The sequence below is a fragment of the Galleria mellonella genome, unplaced genomic scaffold (assembly GCF_026898425.1).
Source record: "Galleria mellonella isolate WM207_F2 unplaced genomic scaffold, CSIRO_AGI_GalMel_v1 utg132, whole genome shotgun sequence".
In the NCBI taxonomy this organism is placed as follows: Eukaryota; Metazoa; Arthropoda; class Insecta; order Lepidoptera; family Pyralidae; genus Galleria; species Galleria mellonella.
The window spans coordinates 1220513-1244857 of NW_026441989.1; the positions used below are offsets into that span (position 1 = coordinate 1220513).

At 32.8% G+C, this 24345-nt stretch overlaps 1 protein-coding gene across 4 annotated transcripts in view; it reads left to right on the forward strand.

Annotated features, from left to right (window-relative positions):
• The window catches only part of LOC113518529 (voltage-dependent calcium channel subunit alpha-2/delta-4), a 94507-nt gene that overhangs the window by 35103 nt on the left and 35059 nt on the right, over positions 1-24345 (forward strand). For all 4 annotated transcript variants that reach the window (XM_052901591.1, XM_052901593.1, XM_052901595.1 and 1 more), the window contains exon 4: positions 22939-23164. In XM_052901591.1, the coding sequence (XP_052757551.1) occupies positions 22939-23164 (226 nt within the window). The remainder of the gene's footprint in view (positions 1-22938; positions 23165-24345) is intronic.

The following is a 24345-nucleotide window of genomic DNA, read 5'->3' on the forward strand; positions in this document are numbered from 1 at the left end:
GTTATTTTTGAAATAACAATAAAAGATATTGTATAATAATATATAATTATATAAACCAATGATTATCGATTTTCGAATTTTCAAACTACTGACTATTCGTACATTAAGTAGGCCTCTTCATTTAACCCCAGCAACTTACTTGAATTTGAATTGGATTGGATAATTTTGAAGCTGAACGTATTCGAAGATATATCAAACAGTAGAATATTTTGAAATAACACATAATTAAAATCTTAATTTGTTGCATACTTTCTATTTGCCCGCTACATGAGGATTTCAGAAGTAGAAAAATCAATTAAATAGACCGCATCTAAATAGCGTATCAAAATAAAACATATACCAGATTTTAAGTTAGATCTTCAGGAACACAATTGTGTAAACTACATTCAATTTGGCACAGTAACTTTGGCGTGATGATAAAACTAATACCTAACAAATATCGTTTAGTTAGGTATAGTTTTATTATATTAATAAAAACGTCAAAAAGATATATTCAATTTATTTCGTCGTATATTTTTTTTATACAACTTAGAATGGCAAACAAGCTGACGGTCCACCTGATGGAAAGTGGTAACCGTCGCCTATAGACATGAGCAGTACCATGAATATAACAGAGTATACTGTTTCGCCAATGATACCCCCCATGCGTTGCTATTCCTGAGGACTCAGGTGTTATTCCTCTGTACCCAGTAAATTCACGCCATATCCCACCCTTCAAACCGAAACAGAGTCATGCAAACACAACGGTTGAAACACGAATGGGACAGAGGTACCCAAGCAATCGACTTTTGTACAAAGTCTCCCTGTGGCACCTACTAAGTCTCTATCGAATATAAATTAACGACTCCGGTTAGTTTAAATTGAAATCACTTCGGGAGCACTCGGCTCCACTTCGCCCTTTAAATATTACTCAGCCGTCAATTGCTTTATTTCCTGTTTTCGTACAAAGCCGAGGCGAATTACCTAACAAATTTCTATCCATAATTTCAATGTCTATTTATATAACACTAATAATCTGTTTCGGCGTCGCACAAATAGATAGATAAATTAGTATTTTATATTAGCTTTCACAGGTAAATTCTTGATACTTTAGGTCACATTAATGTTTTTTTTTTTTAATAATGTATAGCCTATTTTATTCACTGAATATTTAGCATTCTATAGGTGAAACAATTTTTAAAATCATTTGAATAGTTTTTGAGTTTATTTATTACGAACAAATAAACATATATAAAAATAAAATATTTCCTGTTTATAACATTAATATATATAGATTTTGTATTTACAAAATAATCCGTAATCGGGTGGCGTATCCCGAATAATCTCTTGAATATTAAATGTAATCATCCCTACAACGAACATTAAGTGCCTAAATGAAACCGAATAATTTAATTTAATTGGCAGCAGGATATATTTAAGCCCCCGAACTAATACGAATAATTGTAGGAACCGTTGTTCTATACTATACATTATTATTAATATATATATATAATTAATCAATCAAAGAGTCTTTCGATATAAATGCAATATATTTATAATGCACACGAACTGTGAAGAGACTGATGAAGCTAGAGCCTCTTCCGGAGGTTATTTATATAATGTACATGTAATATGTGGTTTGTGTGTATGTGAGTATATATATATAAAATTTTATATAATGTAATAGAATGTTTTCTATTGTAACTTATTCTTTTATCAATGCACATCCATCATCGTAACAAAATCTGCCTCCCGTATGTTTGTGGAGAGCGTAGTTACAGACGTGTTTGCGTAGGCCCAGCAAAAGTGGATATTGGATTGCTCTGACAACCCGTTCGAAGTAAATGCTTATGATGAGATCAAGTAGGCATATTTTTAAAGAGGCATTCATACAAATATGACATACAATAACAGAAGTTTAATCAAATAATATCCGTAAGTTCAAATGTAAGAAATAATATATAAAGTTTGCTTCTTCGGTGTCAAATAAACCACAATGGATGGCGTGTGTTGAAAGTTGCAAAGTAGCGCGATATTGTGACGACAGCCAGCGCAGTGTCTCTTCTGCATTAACATATTCAGCGCTGGCCGACACGAAGTAGTGTTGCCCATAATCGTTGGGTGTCGATTGTTAATCGATAGTTTGACTTAGGCCAAATTTAATCAAAATACGATTATGAACAGCAAATTAAATAGAATTCCATAAATTATCGGTTAAGTAAACATACTTTTAATCATTTTTGAATAGTCATCATTTGTGATTCTTGCGTCCAATTCGCAATATAATTTCAACAGAGCAAAATAGGTAAAAAATTTCATTTTTTTAAACGATTAATCTTATTATATGAATATTTGTATAATTTAACTGATGGTATTATTTTGGACTTGCTAAAGATATTGCGATTGGTTACAATCGATAATTAGATTATAAACAGTTAAATTGGATAAAACTTCATTTAATTTATAGTATCTATACTATGGATAAGTCGATGAATATTTAGATTATTCAGGATGATCACTATCGATTAATAGTTAATCGATTATTTGACAACACTAATACGAAGTTCATCGCCTTCAGCTCGCCCGCGTCGCGACTTGGCGCCCGCTTCGTGATTTGCAACAAAACTCGCCAGCCTCCACCAGCACCCACTGATATTGGAATTCTTCTGAATCCCAAACTAGTCCCTCGACAACGAACTAGAATCTCAATTTACTTTGAATTTGATACAAAGTTGATAATGTCAACTGCTTACACGGTTTTATTCTTTCACTTCATCCATAACTCCCTTGCTGGTTCGTAAAATTATATTAAAATATAAACAATTTGTATTTCACAAACTTCTAATTGTAGCATTAATTTAGGACGTAAATAAATGGAATTCTAATGCAATACTAATCCTACTAATGTGGAAATAGAAAGGAAAGGCAATGAACATAACCCTTGTTAAATAAGACCAAAATTGTTTGATGTTTGTGGACCCTGTAAATATGGGTCCAGAAACGACAAAAAATTTCATCCCTTAAAAGGATGGTAACTATTCCAATTTCATCCTGTATATTTAATAAATCTAAAGTTTTCAGTCGTGTTAATATCTCCAAACTATTAAACATTTATTTTATTTGTAATGAACATATTTGATCAAATTCACTGTGCGTAATTCCAATTTCAATAGGTTTTCCGATAAAACTCGACGTCGCAAATATTATATTAGTTCGATCCTGTAACAACATATTATTATTTTTAAAAATTCCCTTTAATATATAATCCATAATATTTAAACTCAATAATTAAAAACATAATACATAATAAGTAAAATTGTTGCTACATGATCTTACTTTATATTCATGTAACAGAATTTTTATTGAAATTATGTACCTATGGCAACGGCAAATTAGATACTTCGTTGCCTTATATTAAAAGATATGATTTCAAAGGTTTTAGAATAGGAAAATTTTGGAATAAAAATTTGTATAAAGATTTATTATAGATATAAATTTATATTAAAACAACATAGGAATGAAAGTCTCCATCGGTCACTCATTATACTCGTCAATCATGCAGTAAAATTAATATTAAACTGTCGTTAAAAATTTGAATTTTTTTTTTTGATGAAATAGTAATTAAAAAATTTATTACGTGTTTAAAAAAACATTAATAATAAAATATTTACGTACTTTTTGTTTTATGATTAACACTTTTAATTCGCTGAAAAAGTACTATTTTTAAATTATCAAACGTCGTAAACGCTTTTAACACATTACTACAATATCATAATTAAATATAACCAAAAATTACTCGTAATATGATTCTCGTAAAGACACTTTTTGAAAGCATGAAACCATTTGTGAAGTCATTCTAAAGATATTTAGCTTGAAACAAAATTAATTTCAATGATATGTCACTCACACTGTACATTTAACAATCGTAGCTTCGTAGCAATGGTAGTCTCGTAGCAACGGTACCCGTAGCACTCAGTCGTCGCGACTTAGTCTTGATCTTTGTAAACCTCCTTTACAAACGAGTATGCAAATGACGTAAGAGATATATGCGTATGTTTAATGTACACACACATTTAAGTGCGTTACGTCGTTTACAAACGAGTATAAGTGATTACTAGTCGCTATTTTTTGGTTCATTTACTTTTTGCCAAATTTATAATATTTTATTTACATTTTTTATTCAATATTCCTTTTTAAAATCTATATATCATTCGATAAATTCTTAACATTAATTATAGATGTATATATAATACTGTTTTCGTACGCAAGGCATTGAACTCATGTACTCAGAACGAGACACTCATAGATACCTTTTTACAGGAACAAAGTTTGTTAAGCGTTTACTTATGTTTAAGTAAAACATGTTATAATTCAGGCAAAGAGAAGTTGTACGCAAAGTTTTATGAAGGAGCTACGATGTTTGGAGTGTGAAAGCCAAGTTGAAGCGGCACCGCCACTGCCGCGCTATAATTATTCGATCCGCGCCAACTCCTCAATGTCATTTGTGGTTTTTGTCCGAACTCTGGCATTCTCCTTTTCGTAAAAGTTCGTTTTTGTCGATTTGTACCCCACCCTCTCTAATGAAGGCCTACAGGATTCAATTAACCGGAGAGATTGGAATGTTTTGTGATTTGTACCCGGTACGGAATTCCATCAACGCGCTTCACCTCAATACCTTGCAATCGTCTTCCAAATTAAATCGGTCAAAAAACTTTCAATGAAAGAATTTCCTATACATTTTGCGTTACATTACACCCTACACAGTTGAAAATTGTTCAGCCGATGTGGAGAAATAACAACATTAAAACGTGACTGGCCGGTACGTTTTTGGACATAGTTCAAGTACCAACGTAACAATCTTCCGTGTTTAGGTTCCATTATTTGAACACAATCCGAGTTAAATATTCAGACTGTAACCCGATTACTGGTCTTACTCGAATTCATGTGAATATTTAACTCGGCGCGTTGTTATCTCTTGAAATTTCATCTAAGCCGATACGGGGTTTGGAGCGACATATAACGTGAAATGTCAGCTTTTATATAATGTATGTAAGTATAGGTACATACTCGTATAGCACTTTATGGAACGATTCAAAGGAAGATGGGAATACTGAGTGTCGACTGATGTCGGCGAACGGCGCTACGTCGCGGAGGCCGGGAATCTCGCTGAATGCACTCGTTCCTCTGTCGCTGTATTTGCATTCTGGCTCTGCAGTCCCAATTTGGTGCATTGTTTGCTCAACTCTAAGTTGCAAACCTCGACAATGAGATGTTTTACTTACTGAACTACAAAGGCGCATAATTTGAATCTGTTATAAGTACAGATTTTATTATAGCTGCTTCTCACTGTCCGCAAATATCACAATCAGTCTTCGTGATAATTATGGTCAACAATGTAGGACGACATATCGTCATAGTCGTAGAATACTGACGGATCTTTATATGTAATCTTCGTCAGATCCGTCAGTATTCTACGACTATGACGATATGTGAGATCAGGTACACCTAGATGCGATGGTCAAAACTTTTACCATCATAGAAAAAGATAGCACTACGATTTCAAATTTTCTTATATATTTAAATACATTAGCTAAGTATGATTACATCTTTGTATAATTTTAGTGTATCCATGATTTTTAGTATAATTGAAATGTGACGAATGAGATAATATTTGATTTTGAATTTGAAACTGTTTTATTCCTCAGGATACCACCTATAATGATTACTGTATAATACGACGACAGGATCAAAGACGCTACTCTTTATACGCTGTATAAAGTTCACAATTTCAAATAAATTATTTTTATACCTTTGGAAAATAATACCATAAACCAGCAAAATTGTAGTGCTTTCTCTCTAACCATAATCCTCCGTGGTAGCACGCTTAATACGCCTATATGCACATTAAAATGACGATGGAAACATTTACAAAGCAATATTATTTCATTTTAAAATATATTCATCATCATCATCATATCAGCCGTTAACTGATCACTGCTAAACATCGGCCTCCCCTATAAGGAGGGTTTGCCAGTAGTTGTCACGTATGGCGAGCGAGTTGGGCTTTGGTGACGTTCGAAGAGGAACGCTGCTGCCCATCTAATTAAGTATATTATATATTGAAATATATTATAATACATTTATTACGAGCTAGCTATAATCCGCGGCTTTTTCTTATCCTATGTATTAAGATATAACGTACTCGTGTGCCAAATATATCATTTAAATCCATTCAGATGTTTTTGCATGAAACATTCGTCCATCAATCCATTCAATCAATCATCCTTACAAACTTTCTCATTTACAATATTAATAGGATTACTCCTACATAATAAAAACTACTTCTTCTAGAAGTAAAGGAGCACCATTTATATAGTAGGTAATACCGAAAATGAATGCTATATTTTTATGCAAAATTTTTCGAACCGAAATTTTTAAATTATAGTGTATTTTATTTAAATTTTCAAACATTATCAAAATAAAGTGTGAATCCGATGGCAAGAATGCCATTGTTACACGATCTTCTCTAATTATAAAAATTTTAAATATTCTTTTTGCGATCGACAAAGTCTCTGATTTAGGAAACATAATTATATAGAATTACTAATTCCAACCAAGTAATTATTTACCTCATTTAGCACAAGACATAAATAAATGAAGCTTTAAAATTTTCCAACGTAATTTGGTACATTAAATAATTAAGGTACGAGTATCCTTAGTTATTTGTAGACACTACATAGCTACCTGCATATGATTTAATAATTCATATCAAAGCGCCCAATTCCTTTAATGTTTAAGCGTGGTTTAAATTCCTTTATTATACCTCTACATGAACTTTAAGCAAATTTCGGAGGAAATTACTGAGTTACTATGGCTGGCGGCAAGCGGGCGGCTGGCGGCGCATCGATTGAGCAATAAATCATAATAATACAATAGGTATAATGTAAACAGTGGCCGCGGGATGATGCCCGCCACCACCCTCTAACCTCTGTCCACCCCTGCCCCAGCGGGGCGGCCGTACGCCGGCCGAGCCTTTCGTGATGCCATGCTTTAATTTACCATACAAAAATACAACTACAATTTTACGTTAAATAGGTTTTGATTTTTATTATAGATAATCGATTACTAATAGATGTATCTTTCGATATTTATTTTCAGTTACTACTTAATATTACGGCGTATTATAGTAACGTAGTTTTATGACATTACAAGATTTTTATCAGGGCTTCTCTGGCGCGCTATATTTTATTCGATTGGGAATTTCGGGAAATCCTCTCTTAGTGAAATTCGATATAAAAAGATTATATAAAACGAATTTAGTAAGTATGTGTTGATATATCAAGCAGTCAGATACAAAACATTTATTTATAACAAATAATTGGTTTAATAAAAATATATTTTAAATTATGTGGATTCAACAGATATAAAGCTATGAATACGATAGCTAGATACTATATATAAGAAGGTGATCTAAGCATTATTCTTTTTTCTTTATCCTTTATCTATATAACTGTATTCGCCACAATTTTGCATAGGTGTAATTTATACATTGAATTTATCTACTCATACAAGTTTATTTAGTACATAGTAACATACAAACCTTCCCTAAAGAAATATCTATAAATCAGTAAAATTAAAAACCGTATCAAGATTCATAATGCGATTTAGAAGAAGTAAACAGATAAACAGCCACATGCGTACAACTATTTTGTACTATATTAATTAGGAAAATAATGGTACAAAAGTGATTATAAAGTAATGTATAAAAATTACGCATTTTAGGCAAAGCAATGAACTGCCGCTCACAATTCTGCCGGTCCAATTACAAATACGCTAATGGCATGTTTCACGCTTTCATTCGTAATTACCGAACGCCATGCTGGCCACATGCCCACCAACAAAAAGTTGGTAAATGACATTATTGTTGACTCCACAACACATATATTTTGCTCGTATGACCAGTTAATTAGCATATTGATTACTGGCGCTCCGCCCCGGCTTCGCGCGCGTACATATTGTATATATAAACGGAATGTCTACATTAGCAAAAAATATTTATTTGTAATAGATTAATAATATGTTTATATAATCACATCATCATATATATGTATATAGTATCAATGTTTAGTGCATTTTTTTTGTATTGGATGAAAATGGAATGGTAACCCCGCCTGCGCTAACAGGATACACTGGCGGAGCACCAGTGAAGGGTGATAGATGAGAATGAAAATAGGCCAGTTAGCCCATTATGATGAATTCACCAGGAATTAACCATGATAGTTTCCAGGGAGAACCGCGAGGAGATCGACCTGGTTGGGTATATTGCTGGCAATGGGATTCTCAGTCTCCATTACTAACAATCCCTTTGCCCCCTGTTTAGTGCATTGATGTCTATCAAAAATACTAAATCAAGAAATATGAAGTTCTTTAATGCGGTTTCTTATGGATGGAAACAAATTTAAACTGCGTAGCTTTGACCGACAATCAGTTTTCATATACAAAAAAAAAAACAAGTAAATAAAGGAAAATAATTTAAAAATACATTAAACGATCGACATTGCAAAAAAGTAATACGAATTTCACAATAACAGACCCAAAGTGTACGCATTGTTAATGAGGTTTTGTCGAGTTAGGCCGTCGCGTCGTCGCGGTAAGTAGATAGACATTTGTTTATAGCTAAGTGAGACCCGCACAAATACGGGTAAATTAACGCAAACAGAACTAGCAACGAGCTGGCGAGCCTAGTTTGGTATGCAAAATAGGACTGTTCAGTTTGTAACTCTCTTACAATACCTTTGGGAATTTAAATACAGTTTCAATTTACGCTCTAGTGTGAACCACAATGAACTAAATCAGGAAAAACTTAGTTTTAATGTATTATATTATAAAACAATAGGTTTTTATTATAGAAATAAATTAATTATTATTACTAGTGGTTTACAGATTACCTTAATAACCTATTAACATCCCACTGTAGGACACATATGGTATTTCTCCCCAAAGCAGAGAATAGAACATATGTGCTCAGATATGAATTTACAACTGCCAAATACTTTATACTAAATTAAATTAATAGAACTTAATCGATTGCGTTTTAAAATTCAGAGTTTCTTATGCTGATTTTTTTTTTAAATTGACAAATTAATTAAATTTAAAAATAACATTACAAGTACAAATGGTATTCCTGTCGGTAATGGTATCACTGTCGGTAACAGTTTGCCACCAATAGATCCTGCAAAATCAAGATGAATAGTTTAATATTGATACACTTAGTTTCCATATCAACTGAGTTACTGAAATCATCTACTTCTATGTCTTAAGATACGGTACAGAGACCTTTATTATTCTTGTTATGGTATGTATATCCTGCCACTTTTTGATTTGACTTTCATCTGCATTGTTTTGTCCACAATTTTTGCAATATTTTTATATAAATGTATCCCAATTCCTCTTAAACATGGCAGCTAGTATATAAATTACAAAGCCAGGAAATAATTCGAAACGTGTAACTCAAACAATCTCAAGGCGACACATAATGTTACGACACAAGGAGAAGCGTGCACCCTGGTTTAAGTTTGAAGCAGCAACTATTCAAGATACGCTTGCCATCTATAGGCGTCTTATATGCTCTATCTACGGCAAAGTAAATCTTCAGAGAATATGCATATTCTACCTTAAGCAGATATATTCAACATTTTTCACTTCAGTGAAAATGTTAGTGCTGAGTGCACGAGGTGGAAATCAAAATGAAAACTCCGTAGATATTTTATTTATCGATCTTAAATAAAATTATTTATCTCGAATAATAGACTATAAAAGTCTTGCTTATAGTTAAATAAAATTAAATATTTTCCACACAAAATTGTATCATCTTTAACAAACCAAGATAATTGGTGATTAGTCTCGCCTCTTGTCACGTTGAATTCTAATATATTTGGTTAAATGAGAATATGTTGAAACGTTCTCCTGAACAGTCGATAATTACTATTTTTTTAGTTTTTTTACAGAACACAGAATGATGAACAAGCTGACGACCTATCTAACGGAAAGACGGCAAATACCTTTAACTAGCGGAAGCTCATATCACTGATTATTTGATTCATTTTGTTTAATGGTGATGGTCAGTCTTCGAATGTTGGCAGTCACACACATATTAATGGTACCGGAGTTAAACAAAATAATTATACCCCATTGGGGATTATAGTCGTGAGCATATTTATTTTCTAACAGCTCAACTTCCTCAAGGAAAACTTTTAGACATCTCTAATATGTTACGCTCGTGCTGTTGTACGATATGTGTACAAGTAGGTTTGAATTGCAAGCCTGAGTGCAAGGCGCACCGCCAAATTCCGGAGGCATGCCACAGGGCTGGGAGTTGGGCACCCACGGGGAGATGGGGGGTAGTACACCGCTGCACTTGTCCGACCTTAATTCTGCCATCAGCAAATTGCGAAACAGCAGCTGTTTGTGACAAGAAATCTCTGACATAATTCACGCCATTGGACCACAATTGGCGCTCGAAATTGCTCAGACAATCATCACTGATGCTACGTTCATTTGCAACAATTGCAGAATTATCTATTTTTATTATTCTTGTCACAATAAACATTAACATTTGTAAACATTCACCTTTATAATTTGCAAATTCTTCAGTCTCTCTCAACTTCGGAATAGAAACTTACGTCCTTGACCCACTACATAGCCTGACAACTACTAATACAGTTAACATTTTGTGTATGATGCATCTTAAAGCTGTGCTCTAAATAAATAGCTGAAACAACACACCTACCATATTATAGTACAGTTAAGTTAAAATTGAACGTTTTAAAAATGCATTTAAAGCACTTTGCGTCAACGCCATTTACACTTATACATTTTTATCCGGTCGAGTAATATCTGTCGAGTTTTCTCAAACGCGAGTTATTAAATACCATCTCAGGGCCTGAGTGCACTGTGACCCATATCCACTCGTTGCACCGCCCGTCTTATACGAGTGGACTTTATTGATTCGCAGTCTTGAGATGGTGCTCTGTCTCGCTCCCACCCGTCCCCGGATACGAACAGAATAGAGAAAAGAGACTCCCCTAGGCTACTTACTCAATATTCCGGAGGCGCGCCGGGACGCCTGCAGTAATAGGACGCTTAGGTAACACGCACTGTACTAAACGAGAGTTTTATGTGCGTCCGTTTTATAAATTGTGTTTCGGTTTTGAGGCCTTTTGTACTGTTCTATTGGGGCTTACTTACAAGCGGTTGTATGCGTTTTAAAAAGAATTCATTTGAATATTTTTGCTGAGAATTGTCAAGTTTCCTTGAGAGTCATTAAAGATACAAGATTTATTATAAACCCTGCTGCGCTTCTTTCTGAATCTAAGGGATTTGATATAATACGATAATCAAGTTTAATTTATTTCATATTACTAGTTTATTTATTTATACGTACATTACTAATATTAATATACTGTTGAAATAGACATGTTTTAAAAATATTACCACAGCTTCAGTACGTAATCAAGTCGATTTATGAATGACCTAACATAATTTCTGTTTCTTGACTAACGATCCACTACTAAAAGCATATATGTTAACATTATAAGAATGACAATTGATTTATTATTAAATATTGGAAATTGTCATCATATTTTCATTATTGTTATATATTTATCTAATATATTTGTCAGTTTGTTTAATTAACAATATAAGATATAAGATTATGAATACACGACAGCGACAAATTTCAAAAGGAAACATTGAATTAGCAGCGAATTAATAATTTTTAGCAGGTTAGATATTTATCTTTGAAACAAAATAGAAAATGTAACACATTTTGGCGTGGAAATACAATATTACTGTACGGTTAATGATATAAGTATATTAAATTGTGGAAATATATCAATTTCTTAAGTTATCTTGCTTTATCTACGCAAATCTGTGTCATTTTATATTAAATCGATTGATGTAATCAAAATACTAAGAGAGACATTGCAGTCTGCATGTGCACTTACTCTGCATTACAAGTCAACAAATCATGATACCCTATTTGGGTATCATACATAGTTATTTCTCTCGATAACTCTAAGCACACATTATTCTTTAGTCACTTTGTACCGAACGCTGTCAAGCTGCGGCAGTCATATAAAACCCTTAAAAAAACTGTATAACAGCACAATAATTTGTGCTACTTATACAAAAACAGTCATGTGCTACAAACATCCTCAGTAACTTAGCTCTTTCTGCATAATTAGCTCCAATTACGATAATAAATGCCCCAACATTAGCAGTGATACACAAAACCATGGCAGTGCATCGCAAACAACAAATCATAGCACTGTTTGCGTTAAGTTGTTGTTGGTCATTATAAAGTTGGCGGATGGTTATCGCGGAAAGTTTAATGGGAACGCTTCCTCGCGCTACTTAAGCGTATACTTGGCAAATGTAATCTTGCAAGCGCGGCTGCACCGGCACTACGCTCACATCTATCTGTTTAAATACATATATCTACTTATACAGGTTGGTGTACAACATTTAATAACTTTCACAAGTCTAATAGACTTGTGGAAGTTTGGAGAGCGTTCATTCATTCATGTGGCAACGTCTGAACTACTCGTATCCGTCAATTTACAAAAACAAACGAGTTTCAATATTTTTAATTTGAATATTTAAAAACAGCCCTTATAAAGAATAAAGATGATAATTATTCAATAAGGATCTTATTAAGTATAAGTAGTTAAATTAAAGAAATATATGTAAATTCAGTGGTTAATATTTGCATGCCTTTTAATGTAGCGAAACATAATGGGCATCTTGTAAACTTGACAAATGCAACATCAACACCAGAGGGAGACTTTGTACAAAAGTCGATTGCTTGGGTATCTCTCTCCCATTCCTGTTTCAACCGTGAAGCAGTTGTTTGCATGGCTGTGTTTCGATTTAAAGGGTGGGATATAGCGTGAATTTACTGGGTACAGAGGAATAATACCTGAGTCGTCAGGAATGGCAACGCATGGGGGGTATCATGGGCGAAACAGTATACTCTGTTATATTCATTGGTACTGCTCATGTCTATAGGCAACGGTTACCACTTTCCATCAGGTGGGCCGTCAGCTTGTTTGCACTTCTAAGTTGTATAAAAAAAATCTTATCTGCAAATAAATTTCATATCATTTCATTATTAAACTATCACTGCAGTGTTAAAGATCTTTTTCGGTTGAGTTTTTTTAGACATATTCAAATTTTAATAAAATATCAGTAAAACATAATAAATCATTACGATTAGTAATAGGTTTATTATATTTATCACATATAGTGTAGTATTAACATTGGTCATCAAACACACCGATCATCAATTATTTTTACTAGACATTCTGTATATTAGTTATATAATGACTATTCAGCAATCTGTTATATTGCTTTGCTATAAAAACAGTGGGTATACATGTATATAAACATAATGACGCCGAGCTGATGGTAACAGTGAAGTTGCGTGTTACACGCATTTCCAAAACCGAGATCAAAAACAACTTTGTTATCATGCTATTATTGAAATGTCTTAGAATTAAACCATTATCTTTCGGCTGTAATATTGAATCATTTACATGAATTCTTTACTAATAATGGTGTATCAGTTAATCTATGATCTTCTCTATCCAAGATAGGAATGTTTACATCAAATTTAATGAAGATTGGATGACCGTTAAAGTGCCAAGAGATAGCAAAGAAACAAACAGATTTTTGCAGTCCTTACTAATAATACTCACTTTTTTCCAACGATCTGAAGTATCAAACAAATGACGGAAGTCGTCGTCGTGCGTACTTAATGGAAATTAAATAATTTAATCAAACTGTAGGCTATAGACAAAAACAGTACAATACACGAATTGAACCACCACACACACCACAGACTATACTATGACATCGTTAGCATCCTTAATATATTGACTTACTTGAGGAATAAAGTGTAATAATTCTTGTTCTTTTAATGGTTGAAAATGGAATAGTATCCTCGCCTGCGTTACCGGTATACGCTGATGATGCACCAAAGGAGAAAGATAGGTGAGATCAAATAAGGTAACGAAATGAATTTTCCAAAAATTAACAGTGATGGTTTCCAAGGCGAACCACGTGGAAGTCCACCTGACAGGGTATATTGCTAGCAATAATTCCCATTACTAAAAATCCCCCCCCCCTTCCCCATTTGTAGCTTATATAATGTAGATACATATACCCAAGCGAAGTGCACAAATCTCTACCGCCAATATACCTAATACCTAATTGTTGTAAGAAAGAAGGCATCGATCAGGTTATACAACAGATTAAGCTATTGTCCCCACCCTTCCTGTCACATCATTGCTTCAGCGGAGGGTCGCGTGACTATAGGCCCTTACTGCGTAATCAGCGAAATTAGTATTCTGGAATTATGAGGATGAGAGACGTTCGTAACACACTGTGCAAACAACACGTTTTGATTGAAACGCATTAGACTTTTGTTTTGTGGCGTGATGCTAAACATGTTCTGATCAATTTACTGTTTTTATTTTATTGCTAATGATATACCCATAGTATATAATTCATTATATATGTATTACTGGTGAACTATTTATCGTAATATTACTAAACCCAAATTTATTGATAGAAATCCCTCTAGCACCTTTCGAGACTACCATGTTCAAATTTAGATTTACGTTGAACAAACAAATTCTTGTATTAACTATTTAGGACGATAATTAACCGTAATTATCGGCACAGTCACAGACTAACCATTAATGCCTAATAATAAATTAATCTTCTAAAATGGTCTGATGGCCAATTTAAACTCAGAATAACTTTTAAACAACAATATATGTGCACTAGTAATATCATACCAACCTATTTCACCAGTCTTCACTAATGCCACTGTTATGAGAACCTGGTCTCGGCATCAATAAAATAACTACCTACCGCATTTTTATATGACTGAATCTACGTAATACGTATGGAAGCCCTTTGCGTAGCTCTGTGCGGGGGCGCTACCAAGGCTCCGAGGACGGGGCAAAGGGCAGGGCAACGACCTGCCGCAACGAGCTCCGATATTAAACGACCACTGGAGCTATCCGCTCTAATAAATGTTAAGCTAAAGTTTCGTTTTGACGTGCCTTTTTTACTTAGTTACTTTTGACGATATTTTGCCGTTTTTCTCATGGTGAACAGCTATGACTTTCCCGAAATGAGGCTGCTCACCGTATAATCCAACGAAATTGTAATTGGATTTCGTTTAATGCCAATTTCTTTTTATTGCTCGGAATAAATGGTCTGCCATCAATTTACAAATGATATAAAATACAGCTCTTCCTGTACCTGTCAAAGTCTAGTTTTAAACAAAATTATACGAATGTTTAAAGTTTATTTGTATTGCCGATATTTAAATTCTAAATCATATCATTGAAATTTTAGAATTGAGCTTAATAATTGTACCTGCGGAATATTGATTTTTAAAAGAATAAGTCAGTAATAACGGTAGACATTGTCAGTCTTGTCGCGAAAGGTCTTATTCTTTATCTATGACCTAACCTCATAATCTAACCTGTACTTCCATTATAATATTAAAAAAATATTTAAAAATATATAAAACTAGAAGAAATACATGTTATAATTTTTATCAAATTGATTGTAATTATATAAACTCAAGTTGCGAACACAATGTCACGTACAGCAATATGTTTGTTTCACATTTCAATGCTACTGGATCCACTATACCGTGTGTCGTCTACAGACACTGGTTTAGCAACGTTATGCGATTCACTCACATTTTATGCACACCGCGTAGCGTATTGTATCTTTACCTGCAAAATATATCTACTTATGGTTACATACGGTATAGTGACGCAGAGAGCACAAAAGTTTAAAATCTTACTTTTCTAGAAATATATAATTGAATTAAATTACCAATAATGTAAGTAGGTATTATAACCATATCAAAATAACGTCGCACTGCGAATACTTCTACCTAATGGTAAGAAGACAACTTCCAAATTTAAACATTCATACAACAAATAAACAAACCAATAGAAAAAATCTATTTCCTTGATTCTTTTTTTTTTAAAGTATACACTCGACAGACTTCGACTACAGGTTAATATAATGTAAATAGATATAACAAATCACTAACTTTATGATATAAATATCCCACAAATAAAAACGTCAACATTTCCGTTACCCTATAAACATTTTCCACTAAACTAGTGGCATATTGTAAGAGGATTAGAGTCGCTAACATATCATGTGACAGCCGCGTCGCTGGGCAACGTTGTCTCGTTTGTAAACACGGTCTTAACTCCAAGCAAATGCTGTAAATAATGTTGTATGTCATATGTTCCTTAAATTATGATACATATAGTTTATATCATGTTTCAACAATTTTCCTGTCAACCAAAATTAACCGCTATAAATCTACTTGGTCTCTAATTTAATATCTAAAAAATTGACACAGTCCATCTCTATTATTCATAAAAAAATCAGCATCTCATAAATTTATTTTAGCTATTGAACAGTTTTCTCTCTTTCTTTTATACTAAATTCTCAATCTGAAAGAAAATGACAAAAAAGTGTAATAGTTAAAATAGGTTCGTAGGAGGTTTTAGTTTTAATGATATAATAATTTTAATAAGGGATTAATGTTTTTATGCAAATTAAAATGACAGTCACCTGATGGAAAGTGTGGTAACCGTCGCCTGTAGGCATAAATAGTACCATGACTATTACAAGTTAATGACGCTCATGCTACCCTCGTTCGTTGATATTTATGAAAATATTCAGTTTTACTGTTATATACCCTTCAAACTGTAACACGCTTGAATAACAAACGTGCATGGTGTAAGACGATACGCATGGGCTTTTTAATGAGCGTGTAATTTTAGACATAGTATATTTAAATAAATATACATAACGTTAACAGAAATTTAATACAGTAACTGTTGAGTTCCTTGCGAGTTCTTCTTAGCACGTAATAACATTCCGAACTTTGCAGTAGATTTGGAAATAAATGACGATTTAAAAGTACTTGTAAACAAGTCTGTTTGAATAAAGACAATTTCAGTTTAAACAACTATTCATATATAGTAACCTAGTGGCCGAAACACGACTAAAACAGGGGTAAGTAGACTATTTTTCTATAAAATCTCCCCCTGATAAATCTCTGTTACCTCTTGGCGCTTTAACAACTCATCCAATCGTCAATATTTTACTGAACTAGGTGTTATTTTGCTATTTTCTTTTTTGTTTGTATTTTATAATTAAACAAAATAATTCTAATCGAATAACCAATCGTTATGAATGTAATATAATTTAGTATTTAAAAATAAACTATTTTACCAATATAAGAAGATACTCCCGACACAGTTTTATACTTCTGCCGATATCATCGTTATTCAATAATATTTTTGATCAATGTTTTTGCTCCAAATAAAGAATTATTATTATTAACATCTATTACTTTTATTCCAGTCAATCATTTTCTACCAGTCACGCAGACAAAGTTGCGGGCACAACTAATGGCCATATAAAGGAGGCAGATTAATGTTGTGGACCTTTAAATTCGCGTACATGTCCCACGCACACTGCGGCCTCAAAACTAATCTAATCAACTTGTTTATGTCGTTAGTAATGCGTAATTTCGTACCCTTTTCTATTAATTAGTTTTTAATCTTCCTACTAGAAAATATAATGATCACTTACTGATACTTAGTAATCTTACCATACATTATTATATATAATAGTAAAAAAAAAAATCTCTGCAAAAAAAGACAGCCAAGTACGTTATTTATGACAAAATTGGTATAGGATCAATACGGAAGGACCAAAACGTTCAAATTGCAAAAAGAATTACGAAAATTGATTCAAAATTAGGAAAGATATTGTATAAAATATAAATACATAACATAAAAGCGAAATGATGACCGTTTGAAAACTATTATTATTTTTTACAGAAATACAAAAAAGAAAACCTTATAAAGAATCTACTTTTTAATTACTAAAGAGCATTTAAGTACGGCAATTCAAATGGATGGATGGAAATAACAAGTAGATTTTTTTACCTAAAAAAAGTGAATTAAGAACCTCGTCCTTTTGAAATTTTCTTATAAAGAATATCGTCGTCTATTATCAGAACCGTTTATCTTGCGTTTATTTGCTTGCAACCCCTGTTTCCGCTGCAAACCATCCATAGCCAGAGAACGGACAATCTTTTCCGTCTTCTTCAGTTTACACAACGTGTGATAAAGATAGAATTTTTGTATAAATTGTTTTTGTAATAAAGAATGTTTATACTAGGTCCATTCTCTGAGCATCTCGCACTACTTATATTTACCCCTATTCATTGTGTAATTGCAGATTTTTTACTTTTTATTTAATGGAGAGATAATGTAATGGTTAACCCGCCTGTGCTATCGGTATACGCTGGCAGGGTACCAGTAAGGTATAATGGATGAGGATGAAAGCAGGTCAGTTAGCCCATCGTGACGAATTCCGCTAAAATTAACCATGATGGTTTCCAGGGGGAACCGCGTGGAGGTTGATCTGATAGAGTGTAATACTAGCAATGGGGCAGTTAAACCCCATTACTGACAATTCCTTTTCCCCTGTAATTGCAGGTTAAGACATACATATATATTCTTTTCGATTACTTTTCTAGTTCTTCGTTCCATGTTCAATATTTATTGATACCTTTTCTGCTTATTGGTCACGTTATCGTATATACGAATCTAGTACATTTCTATATTCAGTAACGAAAATATATATGTAGCTAATAATATGTTTTAACTCGAAGTATTTATACCTAAAAAGTTTTAATAAATAGGTATTACATAATTAGTATTCCGGTATTCTATTTATTTTATTTGCAATATAATTTATAAGTTACTTGACAATTGTCTCTATTCATTGTTAATTATTGTAACAATATTGGGGTCTATTTTGAAGCCATTTCTCAAAACCTTCTCTAAAATTTAATTTCAATTTGTTATCAAATCTTTATTGTGAGAACTAATATAAACTACTTTTCTAATAAATTTAAGTGAAAATTATTACAATTTTAGTTTATGAAGTTACATAAAATAGTAATTTCGCGAAATTATCAGATTAAAATATTAGCTTTAGAGAAATGGTGCATCTGAATCGATCCCACTGCCTATATATGTATGTATAAGTACTTAACTGTATTGTCACATAGATATATTTATTTAAGTTAATTTAAGTTCGTAATCTATTAAATATATAGATTTATTTATTAGACTTAATTTCGGTGGCTTAGCAAACAAACATATATTTGCATCGGCATTAAATTTTAGGTGCCTAACTGCTTACTCCATAAGGGGGCACCCATTAATTATGCGAGCTTAAAGTAAGGGAGGAAGAGTATGGTAAAATCTCACTAAATCACTAAACCTCATTTATAGGAAAATGTAACGTTTATAACAAAGAAAATCTAACGTCAACTTTTTATTCTAATTATAATTAATAAAAATGAAAGTGAGTTTATTTGTTTCTTAACACTTAACTCCTTAACCAAAAAAAAAATTTTGTATACATGTACCAGTATATAGGATAAAGGATATATACTACTTTTTTATCCCAGTAATGCGCACTAAGTCGCGGGTAAAAGTTATTACTGAAATAAGCAAAATGTTACGAGTATCAATAACTTTTTTTAATGCCACGTATGAAAAAACGTTTTTTTTATATCGCGAAGGATGTCAAATTAAAAACACATCACGTTTGTCGCATAATAATTATGCAATTATATGTTACATAGATAGAAAAGTTCTATATAGATGCAATTATGTAATAATTTGCAACAGGGGATGGCAGCGTCGGGCTATATGAACCCAGAACTTAGCTCGACAATAAAATTGAAAAATCGTGGGGATTGCTGCGATGCGGGTGTCGCCAAGAAAAAACGACGCTTACATTTCGCACTTAATGAAACTGTGGCTGAAACAAAATAAAGGAATGTCGTATTTACCGCGTGCCGCTAACTGTATTTATATTATGAGCGTTAATTCCGTGGTTTATCAACGTCCGCATTATCCATCAATTGGCAAAAACAATTATCAAGATTACTGAGTGATCATTTGAAAAGTAGTCACACTACTTATCTATAGTTCTTTTAGATCTTCTTTTTTCAAATTCGTCGTTCTTTTTCGTAATGTAATCGTCATCTGTTCTTAAACACATACCCATACAAACCAAGTCAATCACTTTTTTATATTAAAAAATTTATTAACTTGGTCATAGTAAATGGACTTGACTATTTTCTATATCAACATTTTTATTTACGCTGATTTGAAAAATATTTTTCATTAATATTCTGGTCTACACACAACATAAAAAGGAAAAATGACAAATCTCTTGCAACGAATCTATACATTTATTCTTTAATATATATACATATGATAGTGTGATATATCCCTTAGGGTTAGTCTCAATACGTTGCGGTGTCGTCCAAACACAGACGCAGAGCGGTGTAGCTTGCCTGTACTAGGTATTATTTATACTGTGCCTCCAGGCGGTTACACGGCGCGCAATGGGTCACGCGACAACGCGGTTCAGCGGGTTGCAACTTTTAATTACTTCGCTCCTACTTCGCCGTCTAGTTCGTCCAACGGAGCTCCTATCGAAATATACAGACTGTTTTCAATGCGCTTTTTTTATCATTTTCCAATTAATATGCTACCATAGGTTGTGGAAATATATACTAATTGACTAGAACCTAAATGACGTCAATACTTTTTAATTAGTTTTTACTAACATAATAAAAATATTGAAATCGATTCAGTCAATAACTCGAATCTAATTCTAATCCTATATATATATATATATATATATATATATATATATATATATATATATATATATATATATATATATATATGCCCTTGCCATTACATTTTACGTAAATCTACGTAAATAAGGTTTCCTCATGGCATTTGAGCCATGTTGTATCTATATACAAGGGCAAGTCAAAGTCTTTCAGTAAGTACCAGTGAAGGTTATTATAGACACGCGAGCCAGCTCACTAGATAATATGGTAGAACGAAAGGGTTGCAAACGTCAAGGTGACCTGCACAATCCTTGCTTTATCGTTCAACAAAGCTTCTCCCTGAATAAAGCTATGTGGACTATGTTTATTTTTTTAGCTATATATTAGACACCCTATAATTATATTATACGTCTCTTTATTATTATTAATTCACAAAAAACAACTCTCTCAAAGGTTGTTTTAAATTGTAACCTATGTAGCTGTAAGTTTTCTTATGTTGTAATTTTGTGAGAGAAATATTTTTTTTTATGTAACTTAGAATGGCAAATAAGCTAACAGCCCATCTGATGGAAAGTTGTAACCGTCGCCTATAGACATGAGCAGTACCATGGACATAAAAGAGTATACTGTTACGCCCATGATACCCCCCATGTGTTGCCATTCCTGAGGACTCAGGTGTTATTCCACTGTACCCTGTAAATTCATATCCCACCCTTCAAACTGAAACACAGCCATGCAAACACAACTGCTTCACGGTAGAAACACGAATGAGACAGAGGTGCCAAAGCAAACGACTTTTGTACAAAGTCTCCCTCTGGTAAATATATATTTACTTAAAAATTTAACTGTCAACATCTGTTTGTTTCTCCGCTAACTTCTTTTAAACTAAGCAATGAATTTTGATGCGGTTTTATTTGAGATTTTGATATTTTTTACGGAAGATTTGTATGTACAATTTCTGGCCGTACTAAGCCAGGGTGAATCGTTAGTACCCCATAAAACATTAATCATGTAATTTGAATATTTATTTTGTTTGATATAATCATTGTCATTTTTAACGTCACATTGAGGTCACTCGTGTGACAACGTAATGTACTAATACGAGTATATAGAGAAGATATAGACATTACGTACGGAAAAATATTTATTTATTAGCATGTTACATAGGTTTTACCTTTTTTTAATTAGAAATACATTCAGACGATTAAGCAAACATTTAAAATAGTCAATTTGTGTATTCAATTTGAGTATAATTAATGTTTACAGTTACAATCATTATTTATATTATTCATTTATATATTTGAAAGTTCCCTTTCTGAAATATACTCTCTTATTTATTTTTCTTATTGTTATAGTTTCCGATTTTGTAAAGTATCGAATCCGACAATTTATGTAAACAGGCCAACTTATTAATTGACACAATACGCAACTACAATAGTGCAAGTAACGAATAACTCAGTAAATTACAGAACTAGGGACAACAGCGGTCTATCTCCTCTATGTAGTATGTCAATGAATATGTATACCTACATCGATTTTGAGTTCCGTTAAAAAACTAATATAGAAAACGTATTTAATATACTATAACCAGAACCATAATATTAGTTCTAAACGTCACTGCATGCAACCAGTAGGTTACAATCATGCCTTTGAGACCATTATGATTTCCCCAGAACTGATTATTTGTCATTTTTCATTTTAAGACCGTTAATGTCCTGGGACAAAGGCAGCGACCGATCAGCCTGATTCTACTCCGGCTAATTGCCAACGATTGTCTACTCCACGCTTTTATTCGTCCACTCTTTGTGCTTGATGAGCCGAAGCCTGTTTGTAGAAGTTTGATTCAACTCACGTAAATCGCGCCAAGAAAGCGTTGACCTATTGCAGCTTATAATTTTGTTTAATGTTATTGTTATTTTAAATATTTAAACAATGAAAATACTAAGTTAATAATAAAATATATTAAATCAAAACAACTTCTCAATGTTTCCACATGCTATGAATATAATGTATTTGAAATCGTTCTATGCAAATTTCCCCTCTTTTGTAATTATATAATAGGTTCTGTCTGTACTCAGATACCTGTATAAGTTCCAATTAATGTTCCAACAATTACACTATCACACTTGACCGTTCTTGTATTTGAGCTGTATAATATTATTTCCCAGCGCATTATGGATAGCGCTGAAGCGGCTGCGCTGTCAGCGAGCGGAAGCGGCGACGGTGCACCAGGATCTTACTACGACGCACGCTGGCTAAACGTGCACGCGGACGATGGCACACTAGCTGCTCGTGCCCGCCGCCTGCTGCTGTCCCCTAGCCGGCATTTTGACCACATCGCAGTCAACACCAGCTACAGCGCCGTACTGATGCCGCCATATATTAATACTGAAGGTACCATTTTGTTTTTATTTTATCTCACTGCGAATTTTTTTTAAAATTAAATATTGTTTTTCCTTCAAATAACTATTGGCTTTAGGCGATAAATATGATTTTAAATCGATTCTCTAATTTCAATCAACTTGATGATTGTCAAAAAGAGAATGTCTTTTTAACAATCATCAAGTTGATTACTAAATGTATTTATTGACTCATTCATTACAACGACGATGCGACAATTTAACAATAGCTACTGGAAACCAAAATTTAATTTACGTGAAACATTCTGTCCCCGTGATAACATAGCTATCTTATATATAGGTACTTATAATACGAATAATATACAGCTTAAAAAATACGAAAGTGCAATTTTTATTGGCTTTCCTTCCTACTTTTTGTATATAATTTAATTTTACATGTTAAAACTGGCTGAATGTGTAGTGCATATAATATTTAAGTGTTCATTTTTGTCAATCACATTTATTGCAAATAAATATTATAATTATTATTATTATTCTATCAAATTTTTATTGACATAGATAGATTATTAATAATAGACTTACATAGACACATGATCACGAAACTGTGGTAAACGATGTTGGTGGCAAATTTACTCAATATTTTCTTTCATTAATGCCTTATTTTATTATTTATTATGCCATTGTTAGTTTACCAAAATAAATGAAAAAAAAAATGTCTAAATCTTTGTTTTTTCCATATCTAAATTTAAAGTATTCTGGTTGTGGTTAACACTTTGATGATTTATTTAATCATAAATTGACTAAACACGCATCGATTTATAATTTCGTAATGGGTCTCTGATTTCCTATTTATCTATGTATGTAATAACAAATGGTTGTAAATTAGTGAATCGTTAAAAACGTTGGTTTTGACATGTACCTTTCATTTGTCCATCCGAATGTAATTCCACGGCAAGGGACTGACAAGCTGACGTCCCTAAATAATGACACTAAATATATTGTTGACACACGGCAGAACAAGAGGGGGCGCCACAACCCCGCTCGGGGACGCCACGAATGATTTATGGACAAATTGACATATTTCTGCTTATTAGCGAAAATACCTACATAACGACCTTTTATGCGAGAATGCTATTAATTATTTAAATAATTGATCTTTCACAAACATCTAGTCAAATTCACTACAAAAAGTAAAAGTAAAAAATGTTCGAAATA